Source organism: Saccopteryx bilineata, chromosome 2 (assembly GCF_036850765.1).
Source record: "Saccopteryx bilineata isolate mSacBil1 chromosome 2, mSacBil1_pri_phased_curated, whole genome shotgun sequence".
Classification (NCBI taxonomy): Eukaryota; Metazoa; Chordata; class Mammalia; order Chiroptera; family Emballonuridae; genus Saccopteryx; species Saccopteryx bilineata.
The window spans coordinates 97515942-97541829 of NC_089491.1; the positions used below are offsets into that span (position 1 = coordinate 97515942).

General features: G+C 43.2%; 1 protein-coding gene across 3 annotated transcripts in view; it reads right to left on the reverse strand.

Annotated features, from left to right (window-relative positions):
* The window catches only part of ZNF169 (zinc finger protein 169), a 39329-nt gene extending 21520 nt beyond the window's left edge, over nt 1–17809 (reverse strand). For 2 of the 3 annotated variants that reach the window (XM_066257443.1, XM_066257441.1), the window contains exons 1-2: nt 17740–17809; nt 2662–2749 (exon numbers count right to left, since the gene is read on the reverse strand). In XM_066257443.1, coding sequence (XP_066113540.1) covers nt 2662–2694 — 33 coding nt within the window. In that variant the 5' untranslated portion in view covers nt 2695–2749; nt 17740–17809. Of the gene's footprint in view, nt 1–2661; nt 2750–17637; nt 17697–17739 lie in introns of those variants that run through there. The other variant, XM_066257442.1, reaches the window with a different exon arrangement.
* Between the last annotated feature and the right edge of the window lie 8079 nt (nt 17810–25888).

Below are 25888 nucleotides of genomic sequence, written 5' to 3' on the forward strand. Positions count from 1 at the left end.
AGGATAGGTTTATTTATAGCTGTAAAACACACATGCACGCACATGAGATTTTGATAGGGATTGAAACTATAGATTCCTTTCACTAGTACTGTCATCAATATTAAGTCTTCCAATCCATTATCATAGTAAGTCTTTCCGGTTATTTATCTCATCTTTAATTTTAGCAATGTTTAGTAGTTTTTAGTGAACAAGTCATTTGCTTCCTTGGTTACATTCACTGCTGATTATTTTCTTCTTTTTGATGCTACTGTAAATGAAATTTTGAAAAATATTTTCTTTTTGGATAGTTCACTGGAAATGTACAGAAATAACAACTGACTTCTGCATGCTGATTTTGTATCTAGAGCTTTACATTTACTGTATTTATAAAGTTCTCTCTACCCCTGTGAATTTTCACCAGAGGATGCTCTGATGCTTAGTATGAATTTTGACTAAAGGCTTTTACACATTCATATTTATGGGGTGCTATAAGCTGAACTGTGTCCTCCAAAAATTTATATGTTGAAGCCCTAAGTCCCAATGTGTCTATATCTGGAGATGTGATCCCCAAGGAAGGTTAAATGAGGTCGGGGGGGGGGGGGCGGATATGATAGGATGGTGCCTTATAAGAGGAGGAAGGCCCCAGAGCTCACTTGCTCTCTGTCTCTGACAGGTAAGCATATAACAAGACAGACATTTGCAGGAAGAGAGCCCTCCCAGGAACTGCCTCAGGTGGCACCTTAATCTTAGACTTCCCAACCTCAGGAACTATGAGAAATAAATTTGTTGTTCAAGCCACCAGTTTGGTATTTTCTTATAGCAGCCCTAGGTGACCAACACTGATTTTGGTTCTGACAGCAGGTCACTACTATAACAAATACTAACAGCATGGAAGTAGCTTTGGCACTGTGTGATGGGTAGAGGCTGGAAGAGTTCTGAAGTGTTATGCTAGAAAAACCTAAAGGGACTGGTAATAGAAATAAAATATTCCAATTTCTCCTCCCAGGCAAAACCCTTAACAGAAATACCTAGGTGTCATGTATATTTTATATAATTCAGATCCGACACATACAAAGTACAGGGGCTCCTTGGGTTACGACACAGTTCCGTTCCTACAACAGTGACGTAACCTTAATTTTGGTGTAAGTCAAAACACATCTTAGCCTAAGTCACTTACCTATCCTAACACAGTTGTAAAATCATAATCTAGAACAGGGGTAGTCAACCTTTTTATACCTACCGCCCACTTTTGTATCTTTGTTAGTAGTAAAATTTTCTAACTGCCCACCGGTTCCACAGTAATGGTGATTTATAAAGTAGGGAAGTAACTTTACTTTATAAAATTTATAAAGCAGAGTTATAGCAAGTTAAAGCAAATAATAATAATTACTTACCAAGTACTTTATGTTGGATTTTCGCTAAGTTTGGCAGAATAAATCTTTATAAAACAACTTACTATAGTTAAATCTATCTTTTTATTTATACTTTGGCTGCTCCGCTACCGCCCACCATGAAAGCTGGAACGCCCATTAGTGGGCGGTAGGGACCAGGTTGACTACCACTGATCTAGAACATGCTTGACCAGGCAGTAGCGCACTGGATAAAGCGTCAGACTGGGATGCGAAGGACCCAGGTTCAAGACCCTGAGGTTGCTAGCTTGAGCGCGGGCTCATCTGGTTTGAGCAAAGCTCACCAGCTTGGACCCAAGGTCGCTGGCTTGAGCAAGGGGTTACTTGGTCTGCTGTAGCCCCAAGGTCAAGCCATATATGAGAAAGCAATCAATGAACAACTAAGGTGTCGCAACGAGAAACTAATGATTGATGTTTCTCATCTCTCTCCATTCCTGTTTGTCTGTCCCTATCTATCCCTCTCTCTGACTCATTCTCTGTCTCTGTAAAAAATAAAAAATAAATCTAGAACATAAAAACACAGTTAAGCCACAGAAAAAGGAAAAGGACATAAATAGACTGTACTATATACTGTACTATAGTAAAATGACAGAAAAAATGACAAAAATGAGTGTAAAAAAAAGTCCTTACTTTTATTCCTGTGGTTGGCTTGCACACTGGAAGGGACATGTCAAGGTGGGGGAGTTTGACCTATTGGGAGGAGGAAGCTGGAGAGGCAGGAGAACCTGCAGAAGGTTCTGGAGATACCGGGTCAAGTGAATCAGGATTGCCTAAGGAACATGCAGGAGACGCTGGAGATGATTCTACCTATACTACAGGTGTTCCATCTCAAGAAGCAGCTGATGGAGAGGTAGAGGATCTGTTGCAGGCCTTTCTACCTTCTTAAAGAATTGTTCCAGGCTAGTCTGTAAGTATGATGTAGTCTGTAAATCTGACACTAATGGCTTAAGTCAAAACACATCTCAATTTATTAAAGTTTTTATGGGAATGAGTGTCATAAACTTGAAATGTCATATGTTGTCATAACCTGAAGATTCCCTGTATCTGGAAATGCAATTTTAAGAATCCTATATTTGTAATTTAACTGCAATCATGGCTTTTTACTTGGTGAATGCCTGGGTCATGAATAAAACAGAGGAGTCTAAAAAAAGGCTTCAGGTAAGATGGGCCTCACCTCCAAGGTCAGGGCCAGGTATGGCCTAATACCAGCAAGACATTGGGACAAGAAAGGCAATGGATCCATCCTGCAAGAGCTAGAAATTTCAGGACTTACCTCATCCCTGGTGGTCAGGAGGCCTGGAGCCATAGTCCTGGTTGGTTGAGTGCTCTTCCTACAGAAGAGTCAAGTTGCACAGGCAGAGCTGGGGAAAGAGAAGGGAGGGGTGCTGAGGAAGAGTATATTCCATCTGGTATCCCAGTTTAGGAGAAGTGGAGGAGTTATGGAAGGCAGGTTGTAGAGCGTCAGACTGATAGGGAGAATTCAAGAGTTAAAATTTTAGCTTCTGTAATAGTGGCTTTGGTTATGGTCAGTAGGCATAATGGTTAATGAAAATAAAAGCTTTGGCCTGACCAGGCAGTTGCGCAGTGGTTAGAGCACTGAACTGGGATGTGGAGGACCCAGGTTCAAAACCCCAATGTTGCAAGCTTGAGTGTGGGCTCATCCAGTTTGAGCATGGGCTCACCAGCTTGAGCGTGGGGTCGCTGGCTTGAGCATGGGATCATAAACGTGACCCCATGGTTGCTGACTTAAGCCCAAAGGTCGCTGACCTGAAGCCCAATGTTGCTGGCTTAAGCAAGAGGTCATTCGCTCTGCTGGAGCCCACTGGTTAAGGCACATATAAAAACACAACTAAGGAGCTGCAACAAAAAATTGATGCTTCTCTCCCTTCCTGTCTGTCTGTCCTTATCTGTCCCTCTCTCTGACAATAAAAATAATAATAAATAAATAAATAAACAAATAAATAAATAGAAAGAAATAAAGAAAATAAAAGTTTTGTTCCAGGAACTGGGATATGTTTACAGGCCTATATAACTTAAGGATATCTGGGAGTGATCCACCTTTGTGTCCCAGAGGACTGTAAGCAAAGCCTTTGTGCTCCAAGGAAGAAAGGCCTACTGACTATGATCCAATTAACTTTGAGTATGATCTGATTAACCCCTTGAAATTCTAAAACCCTTACCTACCCTTTTGTTCCTCTTATAGAAAGTTAGCTATAGATAGGCGGTAGAGATGATTTGGGAATGTAAACCCTGTCTCCCCAGTTTGCCAGCAATTGGAATAAAGTGCCATAATGATTCAATCCCTGTCTCAACTTATTTGGCTGAATTGGTGATAGGCAGCACGAACTTTAGTATTTCTGGTTTTAAGAATAGCTCATTTTTAACCATGTCCTGTAAGCAAGGCACCCAGAACTGAGCCAGCAGAGGGTGCAACCCCAATTTCTGGTTGGTAAATGAAGCCCTAAGCAGCTGGTAAGACTCTGTGTGGACTCTACTAAGAAGAAAGGGCTTCAGAGTGTCCACAGGTGAGCATTTTCACTGAGAAATAAAGTGACCTATTAGTGAAAACAGAAGTTCCCCATCCACATCTTCCCTGAGGCCAAAGTATAAGGTCTAGGAAATTCAAAACAGAAAGAGCACTGTAGTCTCCCCAGAGTGTAGATTGGGGGGGGGGGAGACTTGAAGCAGGGTAGAAGCCATGACCTGCTTTCACCCTCCCCTCCACTTACACATCCAAGATTAGGTTCCCAAGAATTGAAATGTGTCTTGAAATTTAAGAATGGGCAGTCAGCAAATGGCCCAGGTCTTCAACAAATCAATTTCATAAGAACATTTTTAAGAGAGGAGAGTTTCCTAATACAAAGCTACTTAAGAGATAAACCAGTCTTACACAGGAAAACTGTGCTCAGCTGGGACTTTTTGTAATTTTGGAAGGAGAGCTACTCTCCACCACCTCAAACACACAACCTGCACTTTCCTCTATCCTGACCTGTTGGGACACTGAGCCCACAGGTGTGGCTGAATCTGCTGTGTGCAGGGAGAAAGAACAAAGCAGAGCCTGACTTATGTGGTTTTGGAAGGAGAGCCACTTGATTAAGAGGCACATGGGGAGTCTATGGGATCTGAAGCTCTAGGGGAAAAAAAGGAGTGGGGCCGGCCACTAGGATTCCTGTACTGAGTTGTTCCCAAGTGCAGCAGTCGCCATCTTTCTTAGGTGGAGCACCTCCCCCTCAGGGGAAGTCCAGTAGCCAGGTTCTCCCAGCTCTACCTCCTTTAGAGTCTCTGTTAGAGAATGAGTCTAACAGGCCAAGGCAGCTGGAGGCAGATCTCAGGGTGCCTGGGGTTTTTTGCTGACCTACCCATGGGCCCAGTGCTGACAAAAGCCAACTACAGTGTGCAGGTTGGTCCTTCCTGAGCCCAGCAGAGGCAGCCCCAAACTGTGGATGGCCTGTAGCTCCAAAAAGGTTGTGGAGGTCCAGTCACAGGAATCATTTAACATTAGCCTGTGCCATATTCTCTCTCAAGAGGCCCAGAACCACACCCAGTGGACAACTTCAGACAAAATCAGAGCAGGATCCAATTAGGGCCAGCACCTGTACTGCAGCTCAAACACTTTGGTCAAGATGAAGCCTTGCAGTCAGGTAGCCTGAGGCTCAAACAGACACACAGTGAGCCAATAGCAATCAAGTCTCAATTACAACTAGATAATACATATAACCCACTCAAAGGGTCATTCCTCAAACACCGAGCTCAGGTGATCTTGGAGACTGCGCCACTAGACCCAATAGAACACCTACTATGTAAGGCAACTCAACAAAGACTGGGAATCATAGCAGATCTACCTAATACATAGAAGCAAAGACAAAGTGGCTGCCAAAAATGGAGAGAAAAAGAAACAGGCCTCAAATGACAGAACAGGAGAAATCTCCAGAAAGAGCTAACTGAAATGGAGATGAGTAATTTATCAAATATAAAGTTCAAAGTAATGATTATATGGATGCTCAAAGAACACAGTGAGAACTCCAACAAAGAGATAGAAAACATAAAAAAAGGACACAGAAACCACAGAAAGGAACCAGTCAGAAACAGAGAGTACAATCTCTGACATCAAGAATACACTGGAGAGGAGATACCAAGATGGCAGGAGAGTAGGCAGATGCACAGACTCCTAGCTCACACCACCAAACTGGATTACAAATTAATTTAGAAAACATCAGCATGAAAAACCAACTTTGGATTAAAAGAACAGGTCTCAAAAACCAAGGAGCAAAGAAGCCATACTGAGCTGAGTAGGGAGTGCAGAGGTGTGGTGGGGGCTCCCCTGCTTCCAGGAGTGAAGGAGGGTGGGTGAGGCTGAAAGCCCAGAAGGGCTCTCATTACAAGAAGAGCAGAAAATACCGCTCACAGCCACTTGCCTGGGGACTTGGGAATGAGGTGGGCTGAGAGGACTGGCTTGTCTTCCAAAAGGAAAAGGGGGAGAGAAAGACAGACAGTGACAGGCAGAGAAATGCATGGGATGATGTGAAAAGCTGACCCACCCACTGCGGAGGCGGTCATAGCTAGGGGAGGGGTTGATCCCTCCACACAGCAGAAGCCTAAAGTGGTTCCGGGTGACCCAACTCCAGAAAGCTCTCCAGCTACAATCAGCACAAAAAGACAGCTGAAAACAGGAAGTGGGAAGTAGGGGCAGTAACTCAGGTCTCCATGGAGATCTGAGATACACCTCCCCCTACTGAAGCTGAGAAAGCACCTCTCCCAGAGTAGCTGACAGTGTCTCAGAGGTTACACCCATATTCCTGAATACACTTTCAAATAAGCCCCCTGCTGAGATCAGTAAACAAGATTACCATCGGGTTAAGAAAATTGAGAACAAAACAAAGAAAGACTTCAAAGCGGCTCTACTAGGCAAGGAGACAACAACTGGAAACAGAAAAGTGGGAAGGCAGAGAAGCATAAGTCATATGCTTCAACAAGATAAATCCTCAGAAAAAGTCTTGGATGAATCAGAAGTAATCAAATTACCGGATGCAGAGTATAAAATAATGATTGTCAGGATGCTTAAGGATCTCAAAGCTACAATGGATAGACTTAATGAACACCTCAATAAAGAAATTGTAAGCATCAAAAAAGACACGAAAATCATAAAGAATAACCAGACAGAAATGACAAACACAATATCAGAAATGAAGACTACACTAGAAGGAATTAAATGCAGGCTGGATGAAGCAGAGGATCAAATCAGCAATTTAGAGGACAAGATAAGAGCGAAAGCACGGAAGCAGAAAAGCACACAGAAAAGAGGATTAAAAAGTCTGAGGAAAAAAAAAGGTCTGAGGAAACTCTAAGAGAGCTCTGTGACAACATGAAGAGAAATGATATCCGCATAATAGGGGTTCCTGAAGGAAAAGAGAAAGAACAAGGACTAGAGAAGCTCTCTGAAGAAATTTTAGTTGAAAATTTCCCTAAATTGATGCAGGAAGGAGTCACACAAGTTCAAGAAGCAGAGAGAACTCCATTAAAAAAGAACTCAAAGAGACCCACATCAAGACACATCATAATCAAAATACCAAAGCAAGAGATAAAGAAAGAATATTAAAAGCTGTAGAGAAAAACAGTCAATCATCCACAAAGAACACCCATAATGATGACATCCAACTTCTCAACAGAAACACTTGTGGCCAGAAGGGATCGGAAAGAAATATTCAAAGTAATGCAGAACAAGAACCTACAACCAAGACTTCTTTATCCAGCAAGACTATCGTTTAAAATTGAAGGAGAGCCTGACCTGTGGTGGCACAGTGGATAATGCGTCAACCTGGAAACGCTGAGGTTGCCAGTTCAAAACCCTGGGCTTGCCTGGTCAAGGCACATATGGGAGTTGATGCTTCCTGCTCCTCCCTCCTTCTCTCTCTCTCTCTTTTTTCCCCTCTCTATAATGAATAAATAAAATCTAAAAAATATATATAGATGCATAAAATAAAAATAAATAAATAAAATCGAAGGAGAAATAAAAAGCTTCCCAGACAAAAAAGAAAAACCTCAAGGAATTCATCACAACCAAATCAATGCTGCAAGAAATGTTAAGGGGCCTGCTGTAGACAGAACAAAGCAGGGAGAAAATAAATAAATAAATAAATAAATAAATAATAAAAGAGGAATATAAATTTAAAGAAAAAAATGGCAATAAACAACTACATATCAATAATAACCTTAAATGTAAATGGATTAAATGCTCCAATCAAAAGACACAGGGTAGATGAATGGATAGCAAAACAGGACCTGTACATATGCTGTCTACAGGAGACCCACCTCAAAACAAAAGATACACATAGACTGAAAGTAAAAGGATGAAAAAAAATATTTCATGCAAATGAAAATGAAAAAAAAGCTGGGGTAGCAATACTTATATCTGACAAAATAGACTTTAAAACAAAATAGACTTTATAGTAAGGGATAAAGAGGGTCACTACATAATGATAAAGGGACCAATCCAACAGGAAGATATAACCATTATAAATATCTATGCACCCAAATATATAAAGCAGATTTTAAAGTTTATTTTTTTACAACTCTTTTTTAAAAATTATTTTTATTTATTTAATCTATTTAGAGAAGAGAGAGAGAGAGAGAGAGAGAGAAGGAAGGGAGGAGCAGGAAGCATCAACTCCCATATGTGCCTTGACTGGGCAAGCCCAGGGTTTTGAACTGGCGACCTCAGAGTTCCAGGTCGATGCTTGATCAACTGTGCCACCACAGGTCAGGCAACTCTTTTTTTTTTTTCAGAGACAGAGAGAGAGTCAGAGAGAGGAACAGACAGGGACAGACAGACAGGAATGGAGAGATGAGAAGCATCAATCATCAGTTTTTTGTTGCACTTTGCGACACCTTAGTTGTTCATTGATTGCTTTCTCATATGTGCCTTGACTGCGGGCCTTCAGCAGACCGAGTAACCCCTTGCTTGAGCCAGCGACCTTGGGTCCAAGCTGGTGAGGTTTTGCTCAAACCAGATGAGCCCACGCTCAAGCTGGCGACCTTGGGGTCTTGAACCTGGGTCCTCCGCATCCCAGTCTGACACTCTATCTACTGCACCACTGCCTGGTCAGGCTATAAAGCAGATTTCAATGGACATAAAGGGAGAGATCAACAGCAATACTATAATAGTAGGGGACTTCAGTACTCCACTAACATCAATGGCTAGATCCTCAAGAAAGAAAATTAACAAAGAAACAGCAGAATTAAGGGACACACTAGATCAACTGGATTTAATAGATATCTTCAGAACCTTTCACCCTAAAGCAGCAGAATATATATTCTTTTCATGTGTGCATGGTACATTCTCTAGGATAGACCAGTGGTCCCCAACCTTTTTTGGGCCACAGACCTGTTTAATGTCAGAAAATATTTTCACAGACCGGCCTTTAGTGTGGGACGGATAAATGCATCACGTGACCGAGACAAGCATCAAGAGTTGAGTCTTAGATGGATGTAACAGAGGGAATCTGGTCATTTTTTAAAAATAAAACATCGTGGCCCTGGCCAGTTAGCTCAGTAGTGGAGCATCGACCTGGTGTGTGGGAGTCCCGGGTTCGATTCCCAGCCAGGGCACATGGGAGAGGCGCCCATCTGCTTCGCCACCCCTACTCCTTCTTCTCTGTCTCTCTCTTCCCCTCCCGCAGCCAAGGCTCCATTGGAGCAAAGTTGGGCCGGGCACTGAGGATGGCTCCGTGGCCTCTGCCTCAGGCGCTAGAATGGCTCTGGTTGCAACAGAGCAACGGCCCAGATGGGCAGAGCATCACCCCCTGGTGGGCATGCTGGGTGGATCTGGTTGGGCACATGCGGGAGTCTGTCTGACTGCCTCCCCGTTTCCAGCGTCAGAAAAATACAAAAAAGCCCAACAACAACAACAACAAAAACAATCCCCTTTATTATTGCAACAACAACAACAAAAATACCTAGGAGTAAATTTAACCAAGGAGGTTAAAGACTTGTACTCAGAAAATTATAAAACATTGGTAAAAGAAATCAAGAAGGATACAAACAAGTGGAAGCATATATCGTGTTCATGCTAGGAAGAATAAACATCATTAAAATGTCTATATTACCCAAAGCAATTTATAAATTCAATGCAATTCCTATGAAAATACCAGTGACATATTTCAAAGATATAGAACAAATATTCCCAAAACTGATATGGAACCAAAAAAGAACACGAATAGCCACAGCAATCTAGAAAAAGAAGAATAAAGTGGGTGGTATCACACTTCTGGATGTCAAGTTATATTACATGGCCATTGTACTCAAAACAGCTTGTACTGGTATAAGAACAGGCATACAGATCAATGAAACAGAACAGAGAACCCAGAAATAAACCCACACCTTTATGAACAATTGATATTTGACAACGGTGGTAATAGCATACAATGTAGTAAAGACAGTCTCTTTAACAAATGGTGTTGGGAAAATTGGATATCTACCTGCAAAAAAATGAAACTAGACCACCAACTTACACCATTCACAAAAATAAACTCAAAATGGATAAAAGACTTAAATGTAAGTCATGAAACCATAAGCATCCTTGAGGAAAACATAGGCAATAAGCTCTCCGACATCACTCACAGCAATATATTGGCTGATTTATCTCCACGCGCAAGTGAAATAAAGGACAGGATGAACAAATGGGACCATATCAAACTAAAATGCTTTTGCACAGCTGAAGACAATATGAACAGAATAAAAAGACAAACTACACAATGGGAGAATATATTCGACAATACGTATGATAAATTTAATAACCAAAATTTATAAAGAACTTGTAAAAATCAACACCAGGATGATTAACAATCCAATCAAAAAATGGGCAAAAGAAATGAATACACACTTCTCCAAAGAGGACATACAGATGGCCAATAGGCAGATTAAAAAATGCTCAACATCACTAATCATTAGAGAAATGCAAATTAAAACCACAATGAGATATCACCTTACACCAGTCAGAATGGTGCTCATCAACAAAACAACACAGAATAAGTGCTGGTGAGGATGTAGAGAAAAGGGAACCCTCCTGCACTGCTGGTGGGAATGCAGACTGCTATAGCCACTGTGGAAAATAGTATGGAGATTCCTCAAAAAATTAAAAATGGAACTGCCTTTTGACCCAGCCATCCCACTTTTAGGAATATATCCCAAGAACACCACATCAACGATTCAAAAGGAGAAATGCACCCCCATGTTTATGGCAGCATTGTTTACAATAACCAAGATCTGGAAACAGCCCAAGTGTCCGTCAGTGGATGATGGATTAAAAAGCAGTGGTACATATACACAATGGAATACTATGGGGCCATGGTTAAGAAGGAAATATTATTTTTTTGTGACAACATGGATGGACCTGGAAACTATTATGTTAAGTGAAATAAACCAGGCAGAGAAAGAAAAATACCATATGACCTCACTCATATGAGGAATCCAATGATCAATATGAACTGAGGAGCGGAATAGACAGAGGTGGGATCAAAGGATCCAGAAGAAAAGCGGACAGAGGGAAAGGGGATGATAGGGTGATAGGATGGAATGAGAGGAGAAAAGCAAATCCTAGAGGGAAAGGGGGAGGGTGCTACTGGGAGGGGTACAGGTGGGATGTACTGGGGAACACAGGGGAGGAGAGGATGTATTTGGGGGGGACACTAGAATCTATGTAAGCACAATAAATTAAAAAAAAAATACACTGGAAGAAATAAATACTAGGTAGGATGACGCCAAGAATCAAATCCGTGATTTGGAAGACAAGTTAGAAAAAACACCCAATCAGAGCAGCAAAGAGAAAAAGGAATTAAAAAGAACAATGAGCCTGGCCTGTGGCAGCCCACTGGAGAGAGCATCAACCTGGAACACTGAGGCTGCTGGTTTAAAACCCTGGGCTTGCCCGATCAAGGCACATATGACAAGCAATCAATGAACAACTAAAGTGAAGCAGCTGTGAGTTGTTACTTCTCGTTCCTCCCTCCTTTTTCTCTACTCTTTCTCTGTAAAATCAATAAATAAAGTCTTAAGAAATGACAAGAGGTTAAGGGACCTTGGGACAACATGATGTGAAACAACACCTGTATCATAGAAGTACCAGAAGGAGAAGAAAGAGAGCAAGAGATCAAGAACCTATTTGAGCCTGACCTGTGTTGGCGCAGTGGATCTCAAGCGTCGACCTAGAATGCTGAGGTTGCCAGTTTGAAACCCTGGGCTTGCCTGGTCAAGGCACATATAGGAGTTGATGCTTCCCGTTCCTCCCCCCTTCTCTCTCTCTCTCTCTCTCTCTCTCTCTCTATATATATATATATATATATATATATATATATTTCTCTCTCTTCTCTAAAATGAATAAAAATAATTTAAAATGTATAAGTTGTTTATAAAAAAAAAAAGAACCTATTTGAATTTGAAGAAATAATGACCAATAATTTCCCTAACCTGGTGAAGGGAAAAAAAAACCCGCTCAAGTCCAGGAAGTACAGAGTCCCAAACAAGATAGACCTAAAGGCCCTGCCGGTTGGCTCAGTGGTAGAGCGTTGGCCTGGCGTGCAGGAGTCCCAGGTTCGATTCCCGGCCAGGGCACACAGGAGAAGCACCCATCTGCTTCTCCACCCCTCCCCCTCTCCTTCCTCTCTGTCTCTCTTTTCCCCTCCTGCAACCAAGGCTTCATTGGAGCTGAGTTGGCCCGGGCGCTGAGGATGGCTCCGTGGCTTCTGCCTCAGATGCTAGAATGGCTCTGGTTGCAACAGAGCAACGGCCCAGATGGGCAGAGCATCACCCCCTGGTGGGCATGCCGGGTGGATCCTGGTCGGGCGCATGCGGGAGTCTGTCTGACTGCCTCCCTGTTTCCAATTTCAGAAAAATACAAAAAAAAAAAAGACCTAAAGAGGCCCACACCAAGACACATCATAATAAAAATGGTGAAGGTTAAAGACAAAGAGATAATCGTAAACATAGCAAGAGAAAAGCAGTTAGTTTGCTAACTGCTAATGGAAGGGAGCTTCACTGTCAGCTGATTTCTCAACAGAAACATTAAAGGCTAGAAGGGACTGGCATGAAATATTCAAAGTGATGAAAAGCAAGGACCTACAACAAAGATTACTTTACGCAGCAAGGCTATCATTTAAAATTGAAGAAGAACTAAAGACCTTCCCAGACAATAAAAAGCTAAAGGAGTTCATTACCACCAAACAAACATTACAAGAAATGTCAAAGGGCCTTTGTTAAGAAAGGAAAAGAAAGAAAGGGAAGAAGGAAGGAACGAAGGAACACAGTTAAGGAAAAAAATAGTAATAAATGCATATCTATCAATAATCACTTCAAATGTAAATGGCTTAAACACTCCAATGAAAATACATAGGGCAGCTTAATGGATGAGAAAGCGAGACCCATATATATTCTGTTTACAAAAGACCCATCTCAGAACAAGATACACAGTCTAAAGTAAAGGGATGAAAAGGATATTCCATACAAATGGAAATTTTAAAAAAAGAAAGAAAAAGCTGGGGGCCTGACCAGGTGGTGGCACAGTGGATAGAGCATCGGACTGGGATGTGGAGAACCCAGGTTCGAGATCCTGAGGTCGCCAGCTTGAGTGCGGGCTCATCTGGTTTGAGCAAGGCTCATCAGCCTGGACCCAAAATTGCTGGCTCGAGCAAGGGGTCACTCGGTCTGCTGTAGCCCCCTGGTCAAGGCACATATGAGAAAGCAATCAATGAACAACTAAGGAACCGCAATGAAGAACTGATGTTTCTCATCTCTCTCCTTTTCTGTCTGTCTCTATCTGTCCCTCTCTCTGTCTCTGCTACAAAGAAAAAAAAAAAAAAGCTGGGCTACAATACTTACATCTGACAAAACAGACTTTAAAGCAAAGGCTTTAAAGAGTAAGAGACTATGGTAAGGTACCAAAGAAGTGAAAAATTAATATTAATATTTTAGGAGGAAAAGTCAGGTTTCTTGCTCAGTCCTTTCTTTAGAGAACGGAGGGAGAAGGATGTGGGAGTTTCCCGGCTTACAAGGACGACTGAGCCATTTAGTTCAACTATAGTTTTCTGAAAGAATAAAGGTTATCTGAAGAACTTCCTTTCCCTTTTAATAAGCGACAAAATTTACATACCCTACACTGATTTTAACTCTTCCTCCCTTCCTGGAATCCTAAGAGTAACATATACCTCTAGACAAAGGAATAGGAGGTAGACACTAGAAGATTTGTGAATGTCTTTGATACGTAAAGCGACATCACTATTGTGTTACCTTATAGGTTTTAATATGTAGAAATGTTTTTATAGATCCTATAGACAAATGTTATAAGCTTGTTAATGAATTGATTATTGTGTCATATTCCCCTTCCTTTTCCCTTCCCCCAAACCTGTATGTGATCAAGTCTATATAACGAGCTGCAAGGCTATTTCACGATACGCATGATTTGGGTCAGCTAAACCCCATGTCAGTCATACGCAGCCGGCTTAATAAATAAAACTCCTCAAAAATTCATTTGGACTTGGTGTCTCTATGTAAACCCGGAGGAACGGTATTTTACAACAAGACAAAGAAAGTCACTACATAATGATAAAGCCAGCAATCCAACAACAGAATGTAATCCTTGTAAACCTTTGTATCCAATGTAGGAGCACCTAAGTATGTGAAGCAAATCTTGATGGACATAAAGGAAGAGATCAAGAGCAATACAATCATAGCAGGGAATTTTAAGACCCTATTGACATCAATGGATAGAACTTCCAGACAGAAAACCTTACAGAGAACACTCAGAAATCTTTGCAGTAGAGAAACATCTGAGCTAGCTAACAAGGGGGAGTGTGTGAAGCATAAAGCCATGAGGGAATAAAACTGCAGGGGTTGGGATAGATTCCAATATGGCTGTAACAGCGTTCAATTGGACTGTAGGGTGAAAATGATTCTGGAAACGCTGTTGGGGGGAGGGGATAATGCATAATTACCATCATTACAATGCATTCTCCCTGAGCACTCACTGAGTGCCAGGCACCCTAGCCACTTCCAAAGATCACATTTCCACCTCACAACCCTAACATTGCTCTCAGCCCTGTTTTACACATGAGAAAAAGGGAGGGGCACAGAATAAAGGGAATGCCCAGGATCAGAATCAGTACTAGTGGAGCCTCAGAGTCTGACTTCAGAACCTGCAATAAAGAGAGGAGTACTGTCTTGTAACAGGAAGATGAACAAGAACATGGGGAAAAACAATATACTGAGATAACAGGTGAGGAGGAAGAGGAGAAGAATTGACAAGATTTAACAGCTCATCAGATAAGTGGGAAATCTGGGAAACTCAAGGAAGCATGAACCCTGAGGTCATGCAATATGTGTCAGCAGGTAGAATCCTGCTATTTTGTTTTTATTTTTAAATTTATTTATTTATTTTTACAGTGACAGAGAGAGAGAGAGATAGGGACAGACAGACAGGAACGAGAGAGATGAAAAGCATCAATCATCAGTTTTTCGTTGCGACACCTTAGTTGTTCATTGATTGCTCTCTCATATGTGCCTTCAGCAGACCGAGTAACCCCTTGCTTGAGGTTGCCTTGCTCAAACCAGATGAGCCCGCGCTCAAGCTGGCGACCTCGGGTCTTGAACCTGGGTCCGCTGCATCCCAGTCCGATGCTCTATCCACTGCGCCACCACCTGGTCAGGCAGAATCCTGCTATTATCAAGACCAGCAGGGCCAGAAAGGGTAAGAAGAGTGAAGGAGGAACTCAAAGAGCAGGATTCACAATACTGTCCTGCTCAGGCCTCTTAGCCGACTGCTGAGAGCAGGCTTTGAACTGTAGCAAGGCATTTTGTGACAACTGGGGAAACTGAACCCACCCTATTAGATGACATTAATAAATTTGCACTAATTTTGTTGGGTATACATGTACATGTGTGGTTAAAGGTTTCCTTTAAAGCCCTCATTCAAAAGAGATGCACACTGAAGTATTTACACATAAAATATTACCTGCGATTTGCTCCAAAACCCTTCTGCAGAGAAAACTAAAAGGAAGAGCAGAATGTTCACAACTGCTGATGCTGAGCGAGGAGCACACAGGTGCTCTTACAGTAGTCTCATTATGTTTGGCTGTATTTGTAAAACTGTCATAATTTTAAATTTAATAAGCCATCTCCCTTCACACCCACAAAAGTAGAAAAATAAAAGACTTCAAAAGGAGGGGGAATAAAGTAGGAACACTGAGTAGGCTGGTTGCTGCCTTCTGTTGCTATCATTGATGTCATCAATAGAAGTTAATGTCATCAGGGGCTAGGACAAGGGCTCAGGAAAATATGAACAAATGTTTTATCTTTTTTTTTTTTTTTTTTTTTGCATTTTTCTGAAGCTGGAAACAGGGAGAGACAGTCAGACAGACTCCCGCATGCGCCCGACCGGGATCCACCCGGCACGCCCACCAGGGGGCGATGCTCTGCCCACCAGGGGGCGATGCTCTGCCCATCCTGGGCGTCGCCATGTTGCGACCAGAGCCACTCTAGCGCCTGGGGCAGAGGCCACAGAGCCATCCCCAGCGCCCGGGCCATCTTTGCTCCAATGGAGCCTTGGCTGCGGGAGGGGAAGAGAGAGACAGAGAGGAAGGCGCGGCGGAGGGGTGGAGAAGCAAATGGGCGCTTCTCCTGTGTGCCCTGGCCGGGAATCGAACCCGGGTCCTCCACACGCTAGGCCGACGCTCTACCACTGAGCCAACCGGCCAGGGCCAAATGTTTTATCTTTATCAGCATTGGGTACATGAGACAAACTGGAAAGATAGAGCACCTTCTTTTAAATTTTCATTAAAACTTATGAAAGTGAAGGAAGAGGTAGCGCCAAGGTAAAAGTTATTATACCATTTCCCCCTCTACAAAATGAGAATTCTACTAAGCAATGTACAAAGATGGCTGAGGAAATAAACTATGGCAGTGCGCAGAGAGCACCCAGACAATACAGGACGACTCAAAACACGACTTCTCACTACCTTTGCTTCGCCAGGGCTCAGAGGCCCTGGAGATGCTGGGCAGCCTCTTGGAAACAACCTGCAGCTCTAAGCCCAGAGAGGAATACTACATACAAGACACAAGGACAAGCAAAGCCAGGCACCCTCTATTATGAGCAGAGACACCACAGGAACACAAGGAAATGCTGCCCACCTGACAAGGGGCTGCCAGGCCCTTAAGACCTCTCCCCACCCTTACGGACAATCCCTCTGGATGTGGGGGGAGCATGGGGTGCTGCAGGGCTGACTTGAGCAAAAGAGAAGCAGCTCCAACCTTAGGATTCTCTCACAGCCCTGAGTGCCCCTGGAAACCCCAATCCTGCAGCCGGGGGCCTCTTCACTAACGTATCAGAATCGGAAACATTCTATGTCCCTACAGAGTCAGGGTGTGAGTTTTAGAACATGCTCCCAGGTCATGCTAATACCCACCATGACATCATCTCCTATGTGCCTCTAGCAGGCAGTAAAAACACAAATTAACGTTCCTGGGCACTGAGCATGTGATAGACACAAGTTTTATCTCGTTCCACACTGATGACAGCTTCAGTGAGAAAGGAGCACAGCAAGATTTGAACTCTATTGGCTCCTGGCTAGAAACAATTACCAAAGAAATACACACTTATTTTCTAAGTGGTGAACCTGAGTGATGAATCTGTGAAACTTCACGGCTACTTCTGGGTATGCTTGCAAAGTTTTAAAACGAAAAGTTAATAATAAGAACCTAAGTGTAGATATCTTACCCCCCACCCCAGTCATTCAGGGGGTGAGCCAGCAGCCCCGTGGAGCTTGGAGGAAGGTCCCTGCCCATGGGCTCCACTCCAGTTACTCTGCCCCAGGCTCCTGCAAGGGCCCCCCACACCGGATAGAGCCGTCTGGACTTAGGGATGCCAACGCAACCCAGAATACTGAGCCCTCCAACTTCCCCAAGGCCCTGAGGCCTCCGACCCGAGTCACTTTGTCTCAGTCACCCCCCATCCTTCACCCCGACCCAAATAAGTCTGCAAGCCAGTGCTTCCCCCAAGACCCGGGTCCTCGGACTATCGAGGCGCCACGGTGGGCGCCGCCTCCATGAAAACCCAGGACAGAAACCCGAGCCGCACATCCACAGCTGTGGGGACGCTGCCCCAAGCCGGGAGTACTCCCGTTCCCCAGATCACCTAAAGTATTCCTGGCCCCAACAGGACAGGACGCTGGGATCCCACTCCCGATCCCGCCCAGAAAAAAATTCACACCTCAAGGAACCCACAGCCAGAGCGACACGTCCCCCGCCCTCCGTTCCCCGGTTTTCCTGACTGTCCTTCCCTGGAGCCTGCGGCCATACAGGCCTCGCTCACCACTAGCACGGAAGAACGGTCAATTCACCGCAAGCTACGCCAGGGGGTGAGGTGGAAGCGTGTAAGTGCCCTACCCACAGTGCCCCAAGGCGGGACTACAATGCCCACAATTCCTCGGTGCACGCAACTACGTTAACCACAGTGCTCTTGGAGCGCGGGCTACGGTACACATAGTGCTCCCGAGCGCGCGCCCATACTACTCAATCCCCTGCGATGGTACTCTAGTACCCAGCGTAACTCCGCCTCCATATTTTGTGGCGCGGTCCCATGCAGCGCAGACCGCTGCTGGGGCACTGGACTACACAAGGCACAGTGCCCCAGAGCGGGGAATTAAACTACCGATGATGCTGCAATTCAGCCAAAGTCGCTGGTAATTGCCCTGTCGGTTCTATTGATCCCGCGCTCACGTGTCCGAATTGCAGCCACTTGCGCTGTGGAAGAAACTGTGAAAAATCAGACGAGCAAAATCAAACTGACTTTGGGGTACGTGAGAATGGTGGTTCAGGTGAGCACTAAAATCTTTTTTAATATACAGGATCTTTCTAATTATGCCTAAATTGTTATTATTATTTTTAATGAGAAGGTGTTATTAACTTGGATGTGTACTTTTCCTCCATCCTGCAGATTTGAAACCGGAAAAACCAAGCCGGATTCGGAGTTACAAGACCCCCCAATGACAGTAAAGAGAGATGAGGACCAAGAGGGTATAAGGTACGCCTTTACTCAGCCTTCAACAGTCCAGGAAGGCAAGAGGCATGCCGCCCAAAGCTTGTCTGAATTGTACATCTACAGTTAAGGGGTTGTATACCTAAAGGTGAGTTAGTCTATTTTGGGCTCATGCAGTTAGTCACGTAGTCAGTCAGCAGGTAGGTGATCTAGTCCTGGATCTTAGGTTGCTGGCTGGGCTTCGCTGTTGATGTCTGCGATGATATCTCAGGCATCTGAAAAACAGTTCGTTCTTATCTCCTTGGAGTATGGAGAACCGATCAACCTGACCCTGGCAGCAGTCCGTGAGAACCGAGCCTGTTTGCAGCTCCCTGTATTTCTCACATGGAACGGGGAGGGAGGGGGTGTGTGATATGGGTAAAGATATAACGTAGTTAATGTTGCTTTCTATATAGTCCCTTACGTTCCCCACTGTTAATAAATTGATTATCTTTTAACATATGCATCTCATAGAGTTGATTTAAACGGGTTTGACTATTGTCGGTGCTTGCTGGTCTATGAATCGGAGGGACTACATAGTGGTGCACAGTGAATACAGCAACAAACAAAAAGGCCTAAAAAAACAAAAAGTAAACAAATTAAGAAGGCTTCTTTTAATCCTGTTAAACTAGGGAGCCAGGAAGTTAGCCACGATAAATCAAGTCCGAAGAATCCTTCTCTTTGTGTTACTCTAGTCACTACCCGATGTATGTCTTGGATCTTGCTCTCTATTAACTTAGAATTGTCAGTAAGATTAAAGCAACACATCCCTTTAAATTCCTCACAGCCATGATTATGCCTTAATAAAAGATAATCAATAGCAGCTCGATTCTCTAAGATTGCCTCCCGTTCCTCGCTTAGCTCTTGGTTAATTGAAGCAATGGCTTGGGATGTTGCATTTAAAGCTTTTACCATTGTGCAAGCTAGCCTACTAATTTGTACATTAAGTGCAGTTACCATTGCCGGCATAATAAACAAAGATAAAGAAACATATTCTGCCGGACTAAATAATTGTAAGTCATCCCGACAGTCTGGTGACAGTGACACGGTCCTCCTGGTCCGAAAATGGTGGTTCTTTTGTGGCATGAAGATGGTTAACCTTCCGATAGAACATGGACCACCTGTGCTATTTGCAGGAATATAGGAATATACAGTTTTTCCACAAATTAAAAACCAACCTTTAGGTAGCTTCACATGACCTAAACTGTAAAAAGTGGAAGTGGTAAAATTGCAAGTTAGTATTCCAGTAACATTGATACAATTCTTAGTACATCCTCTGAATACAGCACAGTCATTAGCGGGACCAACATTAGCAACTTTAAGAGAAAACATTTCTATGTCTTTATAGTAAGTAGTGGGGCCCCAAGAGGCATAATCTTGGTATGTTATCGTCTTGCTTATATGTCGAAAAATGGTGTAATTTTTTAACTGTTCTAATGGTGTACAAACACCAATAAGGCAAGAAGTGAAAGCCTGTTGGACATATGTGCCTCCTGCAAGACAAAAATCAGAGATATTCAATACATTTCTGGCAAGATATGTCCAGATGTTCTCATTACTCTGGAAAGGGATTAAAGAACTGTGGCATGTAAAACAAAATATTATTAGGATCAAGGTAGCTGTCTTTGCAGAATCAAGTGTAGATCTTCTGTTGGGTGTGCGGCCCATGATTCCTCTCTGGTGCTTCTTTAATTCTGGTGTGATGAATCCAAGGTTTTATGCTGGCAAGTTTTACTGTGGTAGGAGTAGTTAGCAATATCTCCCAAGGTCCAGTCCATCCGTTTTCCAGGTTTTCAGAAGAACTTCATCTCTAGCCTGGAAAGGATACTGTTAATCGAAAGATTATTAGGCATAGCTTGTACAATTTCAAGTTCTGTACATATTTAATTCTTAAATCATGATCAATTAAACCATCTCCAGTCCCAGTTACAGCCTGGAAGGGGCGTCCAAAAAGTATTTCATCGGGACTCAATTGAATCCCACTTTGGGGAGCCACTCCTTTCTGGAGCAGGGCAATAGGTAAAACCTGGTCCCAATGCAAGTGTGTTTCCTGGCACAGTTAAGCAACAGTCTTCTTAATAGTATGGTTCATTTTTTCTACTTTGCCAGATGATTGCAGCCTCCAACCTACATGTAATTTCCATTTTATTCCCAGTGCTTGACTTATTTTTTTATGTTATTTCTGATATAAAACCACGTCCAGTGTCACTCTGGATGGATTGTGGAAGTCCAAATCTAGGAATGACTTTTTTTAGTAAAACCCTAATTACTTCAGGGGATTTCTTAGTTCTAGTGGGAAATGCTTCTCCCCATCCAGAGAAGGTGTCCACTAGGACTAGGAAATATCTCCATCCCCCTTTCTTAGGCATTAAGGTAAAATCAACTTGCCAGCCTTCAAAGGGGTATATTGTCCAGTATACTGATGCCCTTTCTCTGGCCTTTTGGCCTCTGTCTTAGGATTATTTTTTTAACATACAACATATGCTTGGGTTATGCGACACAGGGTTTTACTAATCTCAGACCTTGTGAGCCATGGTCTTATATACTTAATTAGCCAGGGCATCTCTCCGATAGTGTGTAGCCTCCTCCTGTAAATATTTCAAGACCAGGTAGACTAAAGCTTCCAGGAGTAGAATTACCCCTTTCTTATTTCTTTTCCACTGTTCTCCAGAGGCTTCCTCAGTGAAACCCCATTTCTCAGCCTTTTTAAGGTCCTTCTCAGAATATTCAGGAGAGAATTTCGTGACAGGTAACAGAGGTTCTATGAGTGACCCAGGGTGACTTTTCATGCTGCTTGGTCAGCCAGGTTATTTTCTCTCTCCACCTCAGTGTCTATTGCTGATGTCCTGCTCAATGCATTGCTGCTACTCTGCTAGGCCAATCGATGGCCTCAGTTAGTTTCAGGATTTCAGCAGCATGTTTCACCTCCTTTCTGTTGGCTGTGAGCAACCCTCTCTCTTTCTGAATGGTACCATGAGAATGCAAAACAAGAAACACAGACCTGGAATTCATTTACACGTTTGCTGATCTTCTTTGTGACATGTCAAGCATCCGTATTAATACAATCAAGTCAGCCTTCTGTGCTGAAATTCTGGGGACTAATACCCTTGCCTCAACAGTACGTTCTAAAGTGACGATTGCATGGCTAGCTTTCCGATTCCTTCCTTCCGTGTAACTACTCCCATCGACAAATAGCCTCCAATCTGGATGTCGACTCTGCTGGGAAAGACTTCATCAGTAGTCTCAATGCAGTTGTGTTGTAGAGAATGGGAGGCTTCTGCAGGTAAGAGAGATGCTGGGTTCAGTCTAGTAATTGCCCATAGCTGTACCTCTAGGTTGTCTAACAATAGTGTTTGGTATTTGGCTATTTTGCCAGCTAATAACCAAAAGCTTCTTTTCTGTTCTAATAAAGCCCAAACCTGGTGAGGTACATACATTGTAATGGTCTGACCTAAAGTAAATTTCTCTGCTTTGGAGAGGAGTTTGCAGGTGTCTGCGACAGCCTGGAGACAGGGTGGCCAACCCAGTGCAGTATGATCTAATCCAGGCATGGCCAATCATATGGCCCGTGGGCTGAATGTGGCCCGCGTAATGAGTTTATGCAGCCCGCAATTAAATTTTTAATATTCTCTGCACGACACACTGTGGAAATGAAATAAGTGGTACTTTTAAATCGTTATACATAGGCCCTGGCCGGTTGGCTCAGCAGTAGAGCATCGGCCTGGTGTGCAGGAGTCCCGGGTTTGATTCCCAGCCAGGGCACACAGGAGAGGCGCTCATCTGCTTCTCCACCCCTCCCCCTCTCCTTCCTCTCTGTCTCTCTCTTCCCCTCCCGCAGCCAGGCTCCATTGGAGCAAAGATGGCCCAGGCGCTGGGGATGGCTCTGTGGCCGGCTCTGTGGCCGGCTCTGTGGCCACTGCCTCAGGCACTAGAATGGCTCTGGATGCAACAGAGTGATGCCCCAGAGGGGCGGAGCATTGCCCCTTGGTGGGCATGCCTGATGGATCCTGGTAGGTCAGGCGCATGCGGGAGTCTGTCTGACTGCCTCCCGGGTTCCAGCTTCGGAAAAATGAAAAAAAAAAATCGTTATACATAAGCTATCATATCTAACCATTGTACAACAATGAAAGTTAAAATCTCAGCTGCTCAGAAGCGGAAGCATCCTTGATTATTGGAAATTGAGATATTTATTTATTTATTCATTTTAGAGGAGAGAGAGAGAGAGAGAGAGAGAGAGAGAGAGAGAAGGGGAGAGGAGCAGGAAGCTTCAACTCCCATATGTGCCTTGACTGGGCAAGCCCAGGGTTTTGAACCGGCGACCTCAGCATTCCAGGGAAATTGAGATATTTAAAATGATAGTGATACGCGGAAAAGAATTCCACGTGTGACTAATCTAGGGTTAACTTCCAATAATTGGCCGAATGGATTCGTGATACTTCTTTATTTTTTAAAAAAAATTCCATTATAAAGATTTACAACCTTTGTACTCATCTGTGCAATTTTTATAAAAAATTGAATAATGGAAAATATGGAAATTTAAAAAAACTTGCCAAGGAATATTTAGTAATCTTCAGCTCAATTTATATTTGTGAACAAACTTTTTCTTTAATGAATCTAAATAAAAGTACAACAAGATCAAGACTGAATGATTTACATGTGGAGGCTGTGTTAAGAATAGCTACTTTAAGTATATAGCCAGATATTAAAAAAATAATAGGCGATGTAAAGCGCCTCAACATGTCACGTTAGTTTTTTTGTTAATTTGTTGTACTAAATTACTTACATTTATTCATTAAAAAATTACATAATAAAATTTTGTTTACTTAACTGAATCATTTTTGTATTTAACATTTTTTAATTTTACTATTTTGTCCGGCCCATGAAAAAAGTTTTCTTTCTAATCTTGCCCAGGGGCAAAAACTGTTGGCCACGCCTGAGCTAATCCCTCTGACAGGTATGCCACTGGCTGTGTTAGATCCTCAAGTTGCCCTTTTTTCTCATAAACATATAACTGGAAAGGCATGGCCAAGTTTAGCAGCCCCGAAGCTGGGGCCAACATAAGAGTGCCTTTATTTTCTGAAAGGCCTGTTTGCACTGCTAGTCCATTCTAAAGGGGCAGCTATCTGGTCCACTAAGAGCCTCACATGAGGGCTTAGCTCTAAAGTCCAAGCAGCTGTCTTTTCCTGCGGAGTGTCTATAACTGCGTAATGGCTTCCTTTCTGTTTCCCAGTAGACTTCATTTCCCTGGCTCTAGGAGAAATCCAGAAATTGAACATCTTGTTGGCAAATTTGGGCCTTTTTCCTGGATACCATAAATTCACAATCAACTATATGATTCAAGGTGGCTATGGTATTTTCTAAACAATGTTCAAAGTGTTTCTGTAATAAGGAGGTCATCTACATATTGTGCCATTGTTTAATTTCCATTTGCTAAGTCTTGCCCTTACACTTCATTAAAAGGAGTGGGGGAATTTTTAAACCCTGGGGCAGGACTGTCCAACAGTATTGTGTCTTAACTTGCGATTCTGGGTCCTGCCATTCAAAAGCAAAAAGTGCCTGGCACTGGGCAGCTACTGGGATACAAAAGAAAGCATCCTTCAAATCTAAGACAGAAAACCAATTGCTATTCTCTGATATTGTGTTGATTAACATATAAGGGTTTGGGACCATGACCGCATATATCTTGTACAGAATCATTGATGGCACTCAGATCCTGGACAAACTAACATTTCCCTGTCCTTAGCTTCTTTAACGGCAGAATTGGAGTGTTATATGGAGATTGACAAGGCCTAATAAATCCATATTTAATACAGTATAGGCTTGAATAATTGGCTGAATTCCTTCTAAGGCCTCCCATTTCAAAGGATGTTTTTTTATTAGGGGTTTGAGATTCGGGCTTCACAATAACAGAAATGGGGGTGGCATTCTTTGCTTTCCTGGGCGGCCCAGTAGCCCACATGCAGGGGTCTAGCTGTTCCTGAAGGGCGATGGGCCAATCATCTTCTGTTCCTGATTTTCTTTCCCAAGGCTTGACGAGGAACTGCCAGGCACGCCCTGGTGGAACCTGCAGGGGGAGCTGTTGCTCCTCAGAATTGAGTTATTTGTGCCTGCAGTTTAGCAAGTAAATCTCATCCTAATAAGGGTATAGGACGGGGGTTGGGAAACTTTTTGGCTGAGAGAGCCATGAACACCACATATTTTAAAATGTAATTCCATGAGAGCCATATAACGACCTGTGTACGTTATGCATTATCCAATAAAAATTTGGTGTTGTCCCAGAGGACAGCTGTGATTGGCTCCAGCCACCCACAACCATGAACATGAGCAGTAGGAAATGAATGGATTGTAATACACGAGAATGTTTTATATATTAACGTTATTTTTTTTTTATTAAAGATTTGTCTGCGAGCCAGATGCAGCCATCAAAAGAGTCACATCTGGCTCGCGAGCCATAGGTTCCTGACCCCTGCTATAGGACATTCAGGGATGTACAAAAACTTATGACTTAAGATAGATTCTCCTACTGCACACTCTAATGGTTCTAGGAAAAACAGATTCAGGCCTTCCGGAGACCCCAGTAGTTGTGACTGCCTGTTTGGAGGTCCGATTCAATGGTTTGTTAACTACCCAACAGGTGGCTCCAGTAGCTAACAGAGTCAGTTGTCTTACTCCCCACTGTTAGTTTACTCAAGGCTCCTGGGGTGTTACATCAATGGTTGTGATAATGACAGAGCCTCTGGGCTGCCTCAGTTATTGGAGCCCTCTCCTTTTCCAAGATGAATATGGGTCTTCCCGGGTTGGCCTTTTTTTTTCCTTAAGGAGAGGGCATTCCCTCTTCCAGTGCTCTTTCTCCTTACTAATGAACATTGATCACACCCTGAAATCTTGTCATGATCCCCTTTCTTTTCCTTAGTTCTTTCCCTTTCGTTCTCCCTGATCGTTTTTTCCTTGTCATTTGTGTGTGGGGGGGGGGCGGGGGGAGATGGCTGCCTGAGCCTTTTGTGCTCCCTGTTATTGAACACCTTAAATGCGATGTCTACCAACTGGGAGGGGTTCATTCCAAGAGCTCCCTCAACTTTTCTTATGTCCAGGGCACTCTGAAATAAAAGTCATATTTACTATTTGGAGGTTTTCTGGGGCTTATAGGTCAATGTCAATATATTTCTGGTAAGCTTGGTAAATCCTTTCCAGAAATTCTGAGGGATCCTCTCTGGGTTTCTGCTGGATAGCCTGAACCATGTTTAACTTTTTTGCTTTGGTATCCCTTAAACCTTCTAGAATACAGTGCTTATAATGACCTAGGTGCGGCATTCCCTGTCATTGGGATTCCAATTTGGCTGAGTATAGGCTATAGTGGCTTCTTCCCATGCCTTGCCTAACACTAACCTTCTCTTGTCCCCTGTTAAAAGAATAGTCAACAAAACCTGTACATTGGCCCAATTTG